This window comes from Opisthorchis viverrini, assembly GCF_000715545.1.
Source record: "Opisthorchis viverrini unplaced genomic scaffold opera_v5_103, whole genome shotgun sequence".
Lineage (NCBI taxonomy): Eukaryota > Metazoa > Platyhelminthes > Trematoda > Opisthorchiida > Opisthorchiidae > Opisthorchis > Opisthorchis viverrini.
This window is the reverse complement of record NW_008751758.1, coordinates 244,635-263,881: the sequence shown is the minus strand read 5'-3', so window position 1 is coordinate 263,881 and position 19,247 is coordinate 244,635. Positions and strand designations below refer to the sequence as shown.

The window sequence follows — 19,247 nt, the reverse complement described above, 5'->3', positions numbered from 1 at the left end:
CTCCAAACCCTATTACTTTATGGATCAGAATTATGACATTTAAGCGTATGGGAGATTTGAAAACTCTTGATGATTGACCATTGGTCTCTCCCAAGGATCTTCTGGGTCAGCTGGAAATAAAGGAAAAACAGTGGTTAGATATGCCGCATGGTTTTCGGATTCTTCCTCCAACAGTGAACGTGCCACCCACACTTCATAGGTTGCATTGCTTGGGACGTGGAATTCGCATATCGGAAGGATACCAAACCCGCGGAGCTGTTTTTTTTCAGAAATAGGCGAACACTCTATGATCTGGAAACGAAGTGCGTGAGTACTAACCAGTACATTCAGTTGTGCTGACAGCTGTTGTCTATCTTGATGAAAATCCTGGGGATTCGACGCACCGCCTTTAATGATCGTGAGAAGTAAGGTTCGGCCGCAATGCGAGTGGCGTTCCTGAAATAAAGCTATCAACTTGTACACATATCTCTGACGTTTCTCGCTTCATTTGGCGAGTAGAATAATTCGACATCAACTAACTAAGTATGACATCTTCAGCTATCTCTCAGGCATTTTCCCGTCTTTCGAAACCTGAAATTGTATTGGATGAGCTAAACGTATCCTTGGTTTTAGTGGTTAGCGGCTGATCAACCGAAATGAACAGATGTGTCACTTCAGAACATTTCACTTCTGTGATTTGTAATGAAAGTCACACGTGCAAAGTGATAATATTACTTCGCAAAACTTTCGTGTTGAATGGGATCTTGCAGACGATTATTGATTATTTGGCTTGGGCGATTTGATTTTTTCCTTCTCACATGTTGTCCGCGTGCCAGGCTAGCTTCTATTCTGAAGTATTGTTGGCAAGTGAGTATGAACCTCCGTGTTGCCACACTCTCTACAAACTTCTTTTCAAGTCGCCGTCCTTCTAATGCCAAGCTGTGATTGATTCCCCTCCGCCTTTAAGACTGGAAATCGGCTTTCGTCCAGAGCTGATTTAATCCACTTGCTTCGTAATCGCATAAGATGCCCAACAGCATGTTGGGTTCGGTGGATATCATTCCACTGTAAAGACCGATGGTGAAATGCTCTGGGCCAAAGCATTACCCTGAAAGTAAGAAGCTGACTATGGTCGCATATGCGTAAAAATCGTTATTTGTGCATTCTTCATTGACAGGATAGGAATAATTGTGACCCAGAGCAAGTGGCACTGAACTTGATTAACAAAACCGCAAATTATCCACTGAAAAAAGTGAAAATATTCCACAAGATATAACCAAAACAGGGCATGACTCGTGGCCGACCTTGTCGTCGGGGCGACAACAAGGTGTTGGCAGGGACAAGGAGATCAATATTCATTTTCTGAATGAAACCATCTAGGATGCCTGGAAGCTGTGCGCACCACAGGACAAAGCAACTGTCAAACAGCCTTACTCACAAACAAACCTTGGTCTGTTTTCACAGAGGAAACTACTCACAAGGTTGCTGATTACTCTTCGACAACAAACGACCGGTTTCGCCCTTCTTGGGGCTCATCATGTAGGCGCAGTCCCAGAGTTTCCGTCAACCTTATGTTCTACTTGAATCCAAATTGATTTGAAAATGAGTGTATTTCTCGAAAACTTGGTCTACTTCCGAGTGCACTCGTTTGTTGACCTCCATCGATTAGTCGTGAACCAACGCTGAAAAGGCTATAAACTACCCAAAGTTAAAAGACTGGACCTGAATTTGACCACTGCTAATCAGGAATCGAATGAATCGAATCAAATGGTTCAGTCATGACACCCTTTCTATGCCTAGCTGCCACTTTATACGAGGAAAGTGCCAGGCCCAAGATGGTGTCAGATGCTCGAGCCTAGAGACGCCTAAACGAGTGAACCAGCTCGGAGCGATACAACCGTTTAAATCTTGCGTAATTTTTTGGGATCATTTCTCCCGCTTTTCGAAATGGATAAAATGGTCTTGCGATAAGTGATGATGTCTTCAAGAGTCGGCAGAATCACCTGCAAAATCACCAATCATACAGTTTGGATTTTCCCTTCATAGGTGTGTGACCTGAGTGAAGAAAAATAATACACCCACTTCTAATCAGGCTCCATCTCAATTTTTGTTGTTTTAACATGTTCCTACTTAGTACAGTGTCATACTTCTCTCATTCTACCCCCGAAGAAACCCTTAAATAACATACTTCGACCTCCCAGGAAGCACGTGTAGAAGTGAGGCAGATTCCACCAACATTAATTGGGCCGTCATTCAAGACGCTGTGCTAACCAATCGCAATACTCGAGTGTGAACATTCTCGCCTGTTGAGGTGTGTAAATTCACATGCGTCCAGCACGTACTGGTGGAGTTGTGGCTACTTGCCCGACTAGCGGGTCAGATATGCCAAGTCCTAACCCCGGAGCGGCCAAGGCTGTGCACTGCTGATGAGTTCCAATAAGAACGAAACTCAAGCCCACTACTACTTTCTCTGTTACGAACCCAGCACAATGATCAAACGAGGACGGCACGATGACTGTTCAAACGAGAGTGGTGGCATGAGTTATACAAACCTCGCAACCAACCACAAGTTAGTGACCAATGCCACATGAATCGCGTTTTGAACTTGCACTAAAAACATTCCCATAAAGTAGAAAAAGTGATGGGTAACCAAGTTAATTCATTCTCCAACTTGTACAGCGTACCACGTTATTTCGGCTGTCTACAAAATTTTATACCAAACCGATTCAAATGCACTTGCAACGCACGAACGAGTTAATGCGATAAGCTCAGCTCTAGCATTTCAACGGTAAGTCTTCTGGCATTCCAATGGGAATAGAACTTGTACTGCACAGCAGGAAATTCTTGCTTCAAGAGACAATGCCAGTTGGTGGTCAGTTTCAGGGGTCCGAGGAACGACAGACATACGTTTCACTGTGGTGCAAACCACACGTTGTTGATCTTGTGCGCGTAAGTACGTTTATATTCAACAAATCATTTCCGATAAATTATATACCTTGGTAAAACGAAAGGCATCGGCCCCATCAGGTCTAATGTAGATTCAATGTCAACTCCGGAGTGATAAAATGCAGATAAATTCTTATGAAATAGGTAGACAGTAGATGCGGGGGGTCTTCATCTAAGTAGTCGAAACGATTACCTCTTTCTATTCCACTTGAACTCCTCTGTTTAGATTGCTTTTCCAAAATATGAGCAGACTGAGCGGAAGTTGTCATCAGATTCTATTCCGATTCTTTCCACCAAAACTAGGAAATGTTTATTTTATGCTTGTTCCTGGTGAGACGAAGATACTACTGGTGAGTAGTCATCAAAAACCAACAGCTGAGCGGAAAGTTATATGGATTCACTCAATCGATATTAAGCGTTTTTATCAAAAGATTGTCGCGATATCAACAAAAATGCCATGAATATATCTGGGTCATTCACTTTTGGTCACACTGAACAGGTTCGTTACATCGTAGACAGAAATAACACAAGAATTATGCATAGTTTGGCAAAACATTTATTCTCAGTTCCATATGTTTTCTGTTCTTCCCTTTTGAATCAGTTCCGTTCATTCGGCCAATAAGAAATCGAATTAAGGTTGACGAGCGAAAAACTAACAATTTCCTGTTCGAATGACAACAAGCTGTAAGGTTGTCTAAAGATAGCACGTGGTCAATGTCCACCGCCTCTTCTGATTGACTTATCCGGCGTTAGGCCAATGTACAAACAGGAAACACTATAGTGATCATAAGTGGTGCGTATATCGCGGCACTGTTATCTTGCCCAATCGATATTCAGGATGTGCATTCCGACCACGAACATTCCTTGTCGGTCATTTCTGCGCTTTATAAATAGCTGTAAAACGGAATGGTTGGACTGCTTTTCAACACGCTTTCCAACACATGATCAACGAAATTGATTCCCCAGTAAAATCGTCCGAATGACCAATGCACAAAATCTCTGCCACGCGGATCGATTAGGCTTAATCTACCAATAATTTCCGAGCCAGACTTTTTGCACCAATGTCAAATCCTCAGCTTAACTTGTCTGACTGATTGATTCGTTCCAGCTTGGCCGAACGTGCGCGAAAACTGGAGAAGCGATCGGTTCACGGGACCGCATGAAAAAAAAACACGAATCAGGCAGTGATTGCGATATTCTCTAAAACTGTGCGGTTTCCAGCCTCAGACGGGCAGACGTATAGATAGGTAGGCTATGTACGAAGCACTAGAGTGATAGACGAGATAGCAAAGGGAAACCAGCGTCAGACAAGCGTATATTAGATAGATAGATAGATTGATTGATTCATTGAAATAAAGTTAATACAGATCATTCCTATCTACCTGTCTATCAAACAATCTATCTATCTATCTATCTATCTATCAATCTAATCTATCTATCTATCTATCTATCTAATCTATCTATCTATCTATCTATCTAATCTATCTATCTATCTATCTATCTAATCTATCTATCTATCTATCTATCTAATCTATCTATCTATCTATCTATCTAATCTATCTATCTATCTATCTATCTAATCTATCTATCTATCTATCTATCTAATCTATCTATCTATCTATCTATCTAATCTATCTATCTATCTATCTATCTAATCTATCTATCTATCTATCTATCTACCTATCTACCAGGTTCGACAAATGGTACTGCATTTGGGCAAACGTAATTTTGACCACCCCTGGAAGGGGCTTCTTATCCAGTATTTTTTATGTAGACCTCCGTAGAATAAGCAGGCCATAGGCGAAAGTATCATTCAAATGATTGTTTATACAAGTCAATGGAGAGCGCATCATTTCACGGCCAAAAGTTTTTCCACGAGCGTATGGGGTTCTGCCTATTAGGCCCTAACGTAGAAATCCTACAAAACTCGAAATCCACACTGTTAACCCTGTATACGCCAATGCAGAAATCAGGGTCTTCAGCAGGAATGTTGAACCAAGGAATCATTTAGTTTCCAAAGACTCTGCTGAATTACCATGTCAAGTCGTCCAAATATTTAAGCTCTATTCGAATTTGGACTGCCTAAAATCAAAAGTAAACTGAGTGGACATAGAAGAACAAGACTAAAAGTTCTCAATGAATTAATATCTTGTGGCTTCAATAAATCAAGCCTGTGACCCAACTTTCTAACTACTATACGCATCTGAGACGCATTAATACCAGGAAATGCAGATCCATCAATTATAATATGTCCCCTCAGTTTCAAAGAGAGCTGACTGGGAAACCTCGCCAGAGGTATTTCGGAATTCGGTGAAGCTGCCCCGGAGCTGCCACATTGAAAGTCGATGCTACGGAGCAAAAAGAGCACTTGAGCCAGTTGTCCACTGTCAGAAAGGCCAGATTCCTGAAAATAATCCCAGGATGCTGAAACCTACTGAGACACTTAAACGACGCCAAAACCCAATAGAAAAGTCGCCAAGTATCCAGGTCAGCCAATTAATCAATCAGTCAATTCAGTAACGGCCGATCAGTGTTCAGGCACTTTACAGAAGACCGACCGACGATGATGAATGTTCAGGCACTTCATAGAAGAACGACCAATCATAGCGGATGTTCAACAGACGCCTATCATGGAGCCCAGATCAATTTCAAAGTGTGCCGTTAATAGCGCGAGGCCAATTGTGACTACTACATCCACTTGTTCTCAACTGAGCTGTTGTGTTCTTTGTTGGCAAGTCATTTCCGACACCGAGTCACTGGTTGTTGATCAGGTGGCTGTTGATCTGTTCGCCGAGCTTGGCAACTGGCTTGCTAACGTTTTGTCACCATATGAGGAGCCATCATCAGTGTGGAGTTGGGTGGGTTCTCTTTCCTTGCCTGCGTGCATTCGAAAGCTACCTGTTATCTTCTGACGTGATTGGCTACTTGAAGTGTAACGAATTTAGCGAATCTATTGGTCCGTTTGTAATCTTCGTTGCATTGTGGTCCGCGTTCCTTTGTGTTGACTGGTTACCCCAACGCTCTCTACTTCCAGTAGCTTGTTTTCTCTACCCTTGATTCGCATTGCGTTGTGGTCTGACGTTCTCGAGTTTGATTGGTTGCTTGTACTGTCCTATTTCCTCCACAGTGGTGGTTTGCGTCCCAGCTTCCCCGGTTGATTTAGTGCTTTGATTGGGTGCCGCCTCCATTTCAACTGATGTGTCCGTTCGAATGATGCTTTTCTGCTTCTTTTATGAGTTTCTCGTCTGGTTACTTTTACAACTCTAAGCTCTGTGGTTTTGGCATTCATGCGCTCTTATTGGCTGGTACATGGGATCAATTTCGATATGTTTGCTGATGGCTTCTTCGGTGAAGTATCATGCCAGTATACGAACGACGCCACAGTTTAACTCGTGTCCTTCCTGATCTTTGCGTGCGGAGATGCGGAGATACCAATTCAATGGAGCGGAGAGAGCAATTGGATATCACAGTTTCGCATTAGTCAAAACAGCCACCTAAAACAGACTTAGGTTTTTTGCTAATTTCGTCTTCCTGTCTTGTTGTGCTTTAGCCTCATAAATCCATTAGGAGACCCAATGAGTCGAATTTTGCCATTACTATGGTTTATCAGTAGCAAATGTCCTCTCTTTGAACACCTGTCTCAGGCCACGTAATACCATCTTGATTTTGTCGTTCAGTGATTACATAAAGCTCCACTCTACTGAGGTAATGGAGAGTATGTTTCCATTTTTAATGTACAGATATAACTTTACTTTCATTATTACTAGCATAGCGATAGGGTCAGCAGCATACTTGAAATCTGACCTTGAAGAAGCAGCAAGCTGTATCACACTACTTCAAGCTAACGAGAGTAGTATGTGCTAGACCACTCGAGTTAATGTGCCCTGCTGTGCCTCTAAACATCCCTTTGGAATTAAGGACAAATCAGATGCAGTATTTCTGTTCTCGTTTATATGCTGGGAACCTTCGGACAACTAAGCAACCTGAGCACTGATCACCCAGTTCGGAAAAACAATATCAGTACCTTTGTCTATAAGCCTAATTTTGCTCTACTTGAAAGTGTCACTCAGATAAACTAATCCTAAAATTTGTTAACTAGTTTAAATGGTGTTTACTACTATGCTACACTAGTCTACACTATACCATATTATAATATAATACAATAAAACAATATAATTAATATAATATAAGATAATATAGTATAATATAATATAATACAATAGAATACACCATACTATACTACACCATAATATAATGAAGTGATACGTCAAGCGGCGTATATTACTGACGAAACATGGGAGTATTCCGTGGCCCGGTATCCAAGCTCCGTTCCGTATCTGACGAAAGGCAAAGTTTATTACAAAAATTATGGAAATGCTATGCAGTGTGTGTTTACTATTGTTTAAAAGACAATGGATGTCCAGGAAGATCTATGAGAACGCATGATATTTTCGGTTTTTAAAACCATGATGCAGATGATATGCTTACTTTTGAGGTTAATCAACTATGTTGTGCTTCTTAATGGATGACTTCGTAGCGAGGCGTTCTGCCTCTCTCAGCGATAGCAACTCACAAAGCCCATAGAGAAATACGCAAACAAACTGTGTGCGCGTTACCCAGATAGAACAAACGCATCTTTAAAAACCCCAGGCACCCAGTCTGTAATTCCAATTAATTAAAGCTACAGAACTCAAAGTATGGCTCGCTCGAATGATGGAAAATAAACCTAAGTGTCGGAGAAAGGTCACCTTATTGAGAGGGCGGTCGCAGTACAAGGTACCTGTTTCTTCCTCTTGTGATCAATGGTTATTTTCTTTTCTATTTTGACTACTCGTGAGTAGTGTGATTCATATCCGTTTATCGCAACGTACTTTAGTTTCCTCACTGCTCATTCCCCCGGTGTCGCTCCTGCTAATTATAGGGTTAGTATTTTGTTGCCCTTCCGTTTTTTTCGCAAGTTCGCTTCAGTTCTACTTGTTTTCGAGCGAAGAAAAAACGGATCGACCGGAAATCGTTCCTAAAGCTGCTTAGATGGTGAGTACCCACTGCACCAACTCGACACATTGGGGACTAATATAATAAATAAAATAATATAATTAATATAATATAAGATAATATAGTATAATATAATATAATACAATAGAATACACCATACTATACTACACCATAATATAATGAAGTGATACGTCAAGCGGCGTATATTACTGACGAAACATGGGAGTATTCCGTGGCCCGGTATCCAAGCTCCGTTCCGTATCTGACGAAAGGCAAAGTTTATTACAAAAATTATGGAAATGCTATGCAGTGTGTGTTTACTATTGTTTAAAAGACAATGGATGTCCAGGAAGATCTATGAGAACGCATGATATTTTCGGTTTTTAAAACCATGATGCAGATGATATGCTTACTTTTGAGGTTAATCAACTATGTTGTGCTTCTTAATGGATGACTTCGTAGCGAGGCGTTCTGCCTCTCTCAGCGATAGCAACTCACAAAGCCCATAGAGAAATACGCAAACAAACTGTGTGCGCGTTACCCAGATAGAACAAACGCATCTTTAAAAACCCCAGGCACCCAGTCTGTAATTCCAATTAATTAAAGCTACAGAACTCAAAGTATGGCTCGCTCGAATGATGGAAAATAAACCTAAGTGTCGGAGAAAGGTCACCTTATTGAGAGGGCGGTCGCAGTACAAGGTACCTGTTTCTTCCTCTTGTGAATCAACGGTGATCAATGGTTATTTTCTTTTCTGTTTTGACTACTCGTGAGTAGTGTGATTCATATCCGTTTATCGCAACGTACTTTAGTTTCCTCACTGCTCATTCCCCCGGTGTCGCTCCTGCTAATTATAGGGTTAGTATTTTGTTGCCCTTCCGTTTTTTTCGCAAGTTCGCTTCAGTTCTACTTGTTTTCGAGCGAAGAAAAAACGGATCGACCGGAAATCGTTCCTAAAGCTGCTTAGATGGTGAGTACCCACTGCACCAACTCGACACATTGGGGACCTTCCATTAACTATATATCGCATCTGCTGGAAAGTCTTTTTTAAATTTGTTTTAAACGGACCTAAGCGCCCAATTCGGTTTTTCACGTGACACGAGCTGATGCCTTTTCCCGTCTACTAAAGACATTTCCTTACCTCCCGAACGTACTGACTGTTTTCTGCGCCGTTATCTCTCTATAGGGCCAACTTTCACTGACTGACTGCCGTATCTAAATCTCTGTTGCCTCAATGAGCATTTTCTGTCCCTGTAGATTGCCCCATTATTGTTTGTACGTTTTGTCTGATTCACGATGCTTGATAACTCGTTTGTCAATAGAACCAGTTCTTGAAAGTCCGTCTGTTCCTACTGGGTACGAATTGCGTATAATCCGATGGCCGCAATCGTCCCGTGAGATCCCTAACTCCCCGGATTTTACAGAACCCAGTGCTTAAACATTCATCTATGAAGTTCGTTTAACGGGTCAAAGATACCAAGAAAAGTTTGAAATTATTGGACAGAAGTGTTATATCTGCTGATTAGCCAATCTGTGGTATCTGCTGCTGACCCGCTCCAGTGTCTAGTGTCGGAGAACGAAGACTCACAGATGGGAACACAACAACTATATTCCGAACAAGCGAGTGGGAGAGCGTTAGTGCTTGTGAGATCGTCAGTGCGCGCGAGAGCGTTAGTGTGTGCGAGTGCGAAAAGTACAATGGTCTCAAGCTGTTTATTGGAAGGACTGTTTGAACTTAGTACAATGCTTGCTCACGCGGTCTAGCTTTGGTGCGAGGCTGCGACGCACTGTCTAGTGCGGGGGCGTTGTCTGACCTTGATCAACGCTGACTCCCTGTCTGATTTGATAGATGGCTGTGAAGTGATGCATAGTGAAGGGGCATTGTCTGTCTGGTCAACATCTAGCGTAGCTGAGAGTCTCAGTAAACCCCGGGCATTCAGTGGTTGCTTTCAGGAAGCTGAACTTCTTGTGCTGTGAACCTCTTTTTGGCTGATTGTTAATACTTTGGAGTATGAAGCAAGCATGAGGAACAAATAAACAACATGTTGGAAGAATTATCAGACAACAGCATGCAGGAACTAGACACCTCGGTCAGCCATAATCTAACACGGACTTCAAAATGTTTACCGGCACTCAACGGATCGTACCCGGGAAACGTCATTATCGAAAATTTACTGTGGACAGGGGGTATTTTAACAAGAGAGAGCGAGTGAAAATGACAGATTTAAAGAAACATAAGTACTACAATGTGTGCGCAGGAACAGGTGTACACAACAAACGCTGCTAAGGGAGCAGAATTTGGTGATCGGGGAGTAGGAAACACCGGCAGCTGTTTCATTCTACCAGGGTGAAGATGGGAAAAACATCATTTTTCGACGAATACTGTCATTTGCACAGGAAATTGCGTTGACGGAAGACTCAATCAAATCCAGCTGGATCTCTAATTTACGATTATCCGCCTCAACTAAATGTGCTGCACCGGGCCACTTCACGCTTTAGTTGGTATGATATTCAAGGTATTACAATGCCTTGTTGCCCAGACGCAACATGCTACTCAGAAGACTTACGAGTGGTGCATCACATCTAGGCAAAAACGCCAGTTCATTTGCATACTGATTTGGGTTTCACGAAAGACTCAGGTGAATCCAGTTAATGATGATGCTCTCATTAACCAGGCGTTATTTTCCCTCGGCTAGCCATTTTGTGGATACTTGGAAATGCCGCCGTTCTTCCCTCGTCCTCGAATGTGTTGTATTGTGGTGCGTACGAAGATGAGTGATTGGCGAATCTCTCCCCTGATTGGTTCGAGTCGGACATAGAAGTAATAGAAGCTCGAGGACTGCGCCAACCTGATTATCCACAGAAAGTCAAAATCGGTCATGTGCTGTCGAAGAGTTTTCAACAATCTTGTGGGTATCTTTGTAATGTACTACTCATAAGGTTGCTGAAAATCCGTCGACAGCAACCTTATGAGTAGTACATTACAAAGATATACATGTATCGTGATATCCCGAATATCGTAGCGACTGAAACATGAGGCGGCCTGGTGTAGCACGTTCAGTTGCCTGAGAACATCACAAACGAGAGATTCAGCTGGGTTCCAGGTGAGTCTCTCAAAAAACCAAAATATTTTGCAAGTGAGTGTATATTTGCCAATATTGTGGGTAGTTTTCTTCAGTAAGAGCATTTACTCCTTCTGAGGCAAAACGGTCTTTTAAGCGCCAAAGCACATGAGACCCCTTTAACTGTGGATGATGGTCCAAGATGCTGACCTATTGTAGATTGATCAAATGCTTGACAATTCAACCATTCGGCTTTTTTAATGAACGACACATTCAGCTTGGCAAATCCTTGGCCACAATAGCAGCAAGCTTTCTATTTGTTTACCTTGGCGGCTATATCGGTGCCGGTGATCTCGGCAAAGATAATACTTCCACCCGGATTGGGAAGACCGGGTCAGCTTTTTTGAACCTGCGTCACCTGTGGCGTAGACGTGATATCAGCTTTTCTTTCAAGGGTGGAGTTTGCAATGCTGCGGTGCGCTCCATATTACTATGTGGATCAGAAAGCTGGCCGCTTCGCGCTGAGGACGTCAAAAGACTTTCAATGTTTGACCATCGATGTCTTCGGAGCATTGCCCGAATCTTGTGGGAACACCGGATCAGCAATGCTGAAGTTCGTCGAATGATATTCGGAGGAACTAACTCACCTACGATAGATGAACTGATCACATTGTATGGTTGCGCTGGTTTGGATACGTGCTACGTATGCCATTCGACAGACTTCATCGAAGGGCTCTTTTCGCACAACCACGTGAAGATGGTCAAACGATGACTTGGCAGCGAAGCATAAAAGCCATTATCAGTAAACTCAACTGAACCGGTCATTACCGTCTTCCTGGATAGGGACCCCGAGATAGGCCACATCAATGCTTTGGGACATTGTCAGACATGGTCCATTCGGGCCCTCAGGGGCGGTCGTTCATCCAAGCTACTGCCTTCAATGCATTGCTCACTTCCCAATCACCCCACTTAACAGTATCCGGATAGTTCCGTATTTACACCCCAATTTACCTGTCCCCGCAGCTACCTATCCCAACTCCCCAAATCATCGATTGACGAAACTGTGGAAGCTACAGCAACCGAACGATAAATACGCCGCTCTTACATCTGACCTAGTTACACTAAGTTATACTAGTGTAACGTCAGATACTACTGATGAGACATGCCAGTAATATGCTTTCTCGTTACTCAGCTTTGCGTCCATTAAACAGTGGGATTTATAACGGAATTTGTGGAATTGCTTTGTAGCATTCGTTAACATTTGAGTGATAGTCAATGAGTATCCAAGAAAGGAAGAAGACAGATATTCGGTTTTTATAAACAAGATGCATATGAGAGTTTTGCTTCCCTGATTTAACATAAAATGTGTTAGTTTCTCGGTCTGGAATCGAATCAGAGAATGCGATAGGCGGGGATACCAAAATACTAAACATGGTAGTCTGACTGAGTACACTAGGTCACATATATCTGTTGTGGACCCTGGAGGTATCAGAAGGAACCACGGCAAACATCCTACAGCAATTCCGCTCAAAGTACCGCTCGACTCCAAATCCATCTACACCGGAGGGCAAATCGCCTGAAGAGACACCATTCTACCGCATTCCTCGAAGAACCTTTGATCCTCTGGAACCTCCGAAAGAGGAAGCGGCATCATCAAATCAGAAAATGGAGTCTTAGTATAATCGCACGGATGGTGCAAAGTGGCGATATTTTGACTTCGGACAGAGCGTACAAGTGAAGGACTGCCGTAGTAATCGCGTATTCTGGTCTCAAGGCAAAATCACTCAGTGAATCGGAAATTCCATCTATGATGTTCGCGTGGGTTCCGAAACGTGGGTTTGTCATGCAGATCAGTTTAAAGATGCTTATTCATAGTGCACCCAGAGATGGAATGTGTTGTCTCTGAACATTTTGGTGGAGAACCTGGACATGGACAGAGGAAGGACAACCGACAGTCAGGTTGCGGAGCAGCTGCCAGAAGCGCCTGTGTATTAACAATGACGAAGGACGACACGCAGAAGAATGCCAGTGACAAAGACTCAGGTCACTCCGAGAAGGTCGACTTATACTACTCACCTTCAAAGGTCACTCCGAGAAGGAAGACTTATACTACTCACCTTCAAAGGGGAGATATCTCAATAGAACCAGCTACGAACGTACCGGGATTATATAACAGCCAATGGAACAACCGCTTTTCGTTGAGACAGATTTCATTGGTTATTCTTTACTCGCCCTTGACGGATGAGTTGTATTCATAGTATCAGTGTACGCGACAGTGATCAAAAAATCAACGTCCTACAGTGATCTACAGATGTTTGTCGATCTTACTTGATATGTCATCCGCTTTGAATACCAGTTGGAAGTGTGCTCCTTGCTTTTTGGCAGAAGCAAGCATTTTTGGAGCAGCTGGTCCTGAGCACTCTGATGTTTTCTGCTTCCTGCTTCCTCCATGTGACCGATGAACACTTTTGATTAGCTTAAATCAGGAGAGTTTGCGTGAAAATTCATCCGCTACTTGTTAGAACAGAAGAGTCATTGAATGCTAATCACGTGACCGTTGACTAGGCAATTTTAGAAGGCAAGTACTAGGCTGTGCTCGGCCTATTATCGATCTTTCTTGTGGCGGTTTCACGAAGAGTTAACAGTAACCCTGAATCCTCATCTCCATCACATTGATTTCGGCTGAGGCTAAAGCCCCGTTTTGCGTATTTAGAAAGAAATAATTTTTCACGTGAAATTACTTTTAGAAAACTCTCTGGTTTCTCGCAATCAGTTTCTTTCTTAATGGCGCTTTACTAAACTTAATCCAGGTAGGTTTGATTTCAGAATTGGATCGGTGTTATCATACCCTACCGCTTTAACAGCGTATGCTACTGATGAAGCATACAAGTAGTCTATTTTCCGATGTCCAGGCTCTGCACATTACAATCGAAATTATGAAACTGCTTTCTTACACAACTATCTTAGCACTAGCTCACCCACACAGACTAACAGAAGGTTCAAACGAAGTTCAAGAGGAACCATCAAATGAACCGAACAAGAAGAACTAGACCCTAGGCTGGACCCAAACACATGTAGGTTTCCCCACCGACCCAACACTTGTTCAATCACTCTAACACACTAAAATCCATCGGCCGACACCTAACGGAGATCTAGCTCGACTTAGCTGATTGGTTCTCCTTCCGCCTTAAATCTCGACCAACCTCGGAACCTAGTCACTTGGCCTGACGAAGCTTTTGTGTCAAAAGCGAAACATTGCCCAGCAATAAATCTACCGATTGTCACTAAACTTTTTCGGCAAAGTTATTCGACAAACCTCATTTGTCCACGATCATGGCGTCAACAAATACACAGGTCTGTCATTGAAAGGCGAGCGGAATGTTGTTCCCGTCCCTTTCTAGGCTAGCCTCGCGGGTCTGATTGGCGGAGCGACTGCACGGGAAACATGACAACACAGGGCAGTTTCCGTAAACGGGGCACGAACATGCATAGGTGAGTAAGTAGGTCAGCTGCGCACATTCGCGCGCGCACACGCACACATACACAAACGCTGATATACCATCGTCGGACAGGACGGCCTTTGAGGCGACTTGATTGGCGGGTACCAACGACCAAAACAAGTGGAGATCAAAGTAGACGAACACAGTAAGCGAACGAATGGGGAAATTATCGTGCTGTCAAGTTGGGTTCAATAGTGGCATTTGGAGCGACCTTGGGTGGCCTGTGAAGGCTAACGTCTTCTCCGTCGTTCTACCTACAGATTGTTGCTTGCTTTCGGTAGGAATTGAAGTGTCACATCAGCCCCAGCGTTTTCATGGGTGTTTCTCAATGCTTCGCACAGTGGGTCATTCCGCCAGTCTCCCGTCTTCACTACATTTAGTTGTGAAGAGATGTAGAACAACACGCCACTGGATAAGCTCCAGGACGAAAAAACCCGCAGAGTCTTCAGCAGCCTTTTGCGTGGCGTGCTTTGTTCGGAGAGTATACTGCGATATCTCGAAAAGGAACGCAACGGAAACATGAAGAAAAGATATTCAGCTGGGCCTCTGAACAAGACCTTAAAGTACTGGAGTCTGCAGAACATATCTGCAATACGTTGAGGAGACTAGTCTCTGAGGACACACTTTTGTGCTGGATCGTTGATACATGCTTCAGGTACGGTGGTTCTCTAAACTAGGTGTTCCCATAAAGGGGAAACCTCCGCGGAGAGCACTGCCTACGCATGCCCACAAAAGTCACAAAATCTCGGTTGGTCCGCTGCTTTGAGGGAACGGTTAAACATGAAAGCCAAAGCAGTGTCAAGAACTGTCTACTCGAATTCGCTACCACTGTTAGTTGCCGGGTCCTCTGTAGTCAGGCAGGGCTTGTTTAACATAAGTTTGAATTGTGACAAGTGAAGCTCCTGTAACCAAAAATCTATAAAGCTGAGGTTTGACCGGAGTTTTAGTCCACTTATTTTCTTTAGAAGACACGCAACCACGAGTCCGTAGGTGGTCAAATTCTATTTGCTGCTGAGTAGTTATCAGTTGAACAGTGTGGGACTCGCGACCAAGTGGCATCACCGATGCTGAAAGACCTCATCTGATGAGTGTCTGGCGTTGGATGCGTTGTCAAGCCTTTTGCACCGCATGATCCAGTCTGTGGAAGACTAAAACTAACGAACAAATCTCTAAAAACAACGTTTATACACTGACTGGGTCAAACATTTTCATTTAGAATGGGTGAATTTTTGGGAGGGCTAGATAATTTTTGGGAATATAAAATGTCGCGTGAAAATTCTGAAATCCCATTGGTAGGTTATGCATCAAAGAATGCTAAAAAACGACAATCAGCAGTTTTTTACTTTAAACTTCTTTCAGAAGCATTACTAAAACCTCGTTAATTTTATCATTTTCTCCGGGCCATGGCAACGGAAAATTCCCCTCGCTTGCAGCACGTAAGAACTTTGTGCCAAATACGTTATTCTAATGCCTCGTTGGCATTTCGAAATGAAATCGATCGGATGTGAAAGGTTATGCCTACGGGTTTGTACTGATGTTCACTTGTGACATGAAGTTTGCAAGACAGAAATAGCACTGCTACCCTCCGTTACTGCCTCTCCACAAGTCTTTTGCTGTCCATTTAGTGTGTTAATGAATAAATTTCAGATATCTACGTGTACCATCAAAGAGTAGACTACAATGCAGTCACGGTGCCCTTAATAAAAGAGCTTTTTTATCGATCCCGCCACTCAGCTGCATACCTTGTAAAGTCGTCAGATTTCAGTTGTGTTTACATCACTCTGCAATCGAAAAAAAAACAAGATGAAATGATTACATCAACATAGAAGAGAAGGTCACGAAAATAAGTGCTTAAATACATTCACACAAGGATGAAATCACCAGAATCCCGGCGAAAAAAATCACAAAATAATTATAATCATAATGGTCACCGAAGAAAATGTTGATGGCTCAGGTCACGTGGATGGTCTTTGGTTTGTTCGATAAGATGGGCACGAGAGGCCAAGACCACGGATCCAGTGGGCACCTACCAATCAGGACACAGGACAACAGGTCAACCAACCGAACAACTGGTGTTGATCGGAGGCTAGCACCACGTGTGTCGGCGCACACACGCACCACCACTGACCCGTCGCTAAGCTCCTTTCCTTACCCTACCAACCTACTGATGATTTCACCTTGGTTGATGATGAAACGAATGCGAAATTGCCTAGCTCATAAGACATGCTTGATATGTAAGTGGCATGATAATGCTACTGCTACAGTTCAGTATTATTCTACTCAACGGCGCTATCGGCAGATGGAGCTGAAAACGTGTACATGTTTTGCGATGGTCCTGACTCTGTTAAGGTTCTATTAAGGTTCCGCGGATTTTAGAATCCGCGACGCATCATGCAACGCACACTGGTGACGATTCCCAATGGGGATGAAACACCTGTACGGTTCTCGTAGGATTCTCAGCATAGACTAATTTCGTAGGTTGCTCTGGTTGGGACATGTAGTCCGCATGCCAGAAGACTATCTGCCTCACTGAGCCCTATTTTTCCCAGCGCTGCGCTGAGTGGAAGCGACCGAGAGGTGGACACTGTAAGACCTGGCAACGAAGTACAAAAACACTAACTAGTAAACTTAGTCGATTCGACAACTGCTATCTTCCTGGATGGGGAATCCGAGACGCAAATCATCAATAGTCAACGACATTGGCAGAAATGGCCCAGCCGTGCAGTCACTGATGCTGGTGTATCACAGCTATCCCCTTGAGTGCATAGCTACCCGATTTCCGAACGAACTGAACACGCCTTCGCCCCAAGGCTTGGTTGTTCGTCCCACACTCCCATTTTCCGGTGATCGAAACGGTAGCAGCTGGAACCAATGTGCCTATGATACACAATTTAGAGCGGATAAACTGAAATTGATTGAATTGAGTTCTCACTTAACCATCAGCCTGACAGCTATGGTGTCTGGGTGTCCTTTGGTCTTATCCGCCACAAGATAATCGAACACAAAGGGAGACATAGTCGTGGACATCCAATTTGGTTCCTTCCTGTAATAAAACGTACAGATCATATGTGCACTTCCTGACAATTAGGGAACCAGCAAGGCTGAATCCAGAGGCCAACAGGGGTATCATTCTTCTGTTGAAAATTTCGTACTATTCTGCTGATCATCAGGCATCATGCCAATGTCTTTTACGCTAACATATTCCTCATCAATGATCGCTGCACCATAAATACAGTTTGAAATTTCAAGATAACCGCCCGTTAACATTCAGTGCACCTAAGAATTTCAGAAAAAACTAGGCTGTGCCAATTTTTCTATCAGAATGAGGACGAAAGGTTCGGCATCAGCCTCTGATGCCTGAAGATATCCTTGGGGGTTAGTCAACATACATCCTATCGAACTGCTAACGATGTTGAATAATTTGAATATTTTCCCTGACGATTTAAACTTGTAAACTACTTCCGAAAAACGAAATCCCAGGTATTCGGGTGGACGGTAGACACATCTAAAACATTACGGATACGAATCTGCATTCCATAAAAAGGCTCGTTAGTTTTTTGTCCATATCTGGCGACCTAGCCTGTTTGTCAAGCATACAATGCTGTTATTATTACCGCTTTGTGAATAACCAAACTGACCATTGTTGATCAAAGTCAACAAAAACTTTCAGTGTTTGTGAATCCACGTCGTCAAAATATTGCCTAGGTATGGTCAGAACATGGGATCGGTTGTGCCGGACCATACCGAATCGTTATCAAAGGAAATAACCCATCATCAGTGGACGGGCTGATCACACTCCATAGGTTACACTGGCTTGATCATGTAAGTGGCATGCCAGCCAGTTGGGACATTCTTTGTAAAGCCATTTGGAAGGCTGAGGTTGAGACCAAGCCACGAAGTAGCGGAAAAGTATGAAGGCCATTCGCAGAAAAACATGGCTGAACAAATGAATGCCATATTGTCTAGGTCAGAGCGGGGAAACTGGCGGTCACGACTCAGTCCCATATGCTTATGATGATGCGTCGGAACACTGGTGCGACAGTGGATACTACTGATCAGGCATGCAAGTAGTATGTTGTTTTCTCGAAAGTCCTCTTCGCATCTATTGAAAGGTGAGATTTATTACGGAATTTGTGGAATCTCTTTCTAGCATTCGCTTACATTTGAGTGACGGTCAATGAGCATCTTGGAAAGTTCAGAAAGACTCGTTCGAGCAGAAGATGTATATTCAGCAAAGGCCTTCTCCACTTCGCTGGTAGCTCGGGCTTCATTGGTGATTGATCAGGTGATTGTTGATCTGTCAGCAGTGTTTCCTATTGGTTTGCAGACTTTTCGTCACCATTCAATGAGACATCATTGGTCCGCTGTTAGGCGGTTAGCCTCTATCCTCGCTCTTAACTTGTATAGTCTTCAAAGAATAGCTTTAAGCCATAACCTGATTGGCTATTGACAATCATTTTAAACGGAGTCTTATTGGTTCAATCCAAATAAAAAAAATTGCATCTGGTGATCTCTGAAAAAAATACAATTTGACCAACTCGGTGCTTCAAAGTCAAAGTAAAACAGTCACACCGCCATACATCAGGAACATTTCTGAGATGACTGCAACGGAAAAGACAAATACTACCTACAAAACTCAGTGCAAGAATTACTGGCAAACAGAGTCAGTGAACACAAGTTGGATACTGGGAGATACCATCGGCTTCTGCTCATCTCTGTACATGAAGACCGTGAAGGACACGAATTCGCGTGGAACCGCGAGATC

General features: G+C 43.2%; 1 protein-coding gene across 1 annotated transcript in view; it reads left to right on the top strand.

The window, feature by feature from the left end:
- T265_05427 (hypothetical protein) overlaps positions 1–12,659 on the top strand; it is a gene marked incomplete at both ends in the record, with an annotated part of 47,553 nt that extends 34,894 nt beyond the window's left edge. Inside the window, 2 exons of the mRNA XM_009170434.1 lie at positions 11,260–11,685; positions 12,516–12,659. Of these exons, the coding sequence (XP_009168698.1) occupies positions 11,260–11,685; positions 12,516–12,659 (570 nt within the window). The remainder of the gene's footprint in view (positions 1–11,259; positions 11,686–12,515) is intronic.
- Positions 12,660–19,247: the final 6,588 nt, after the last annotated feature.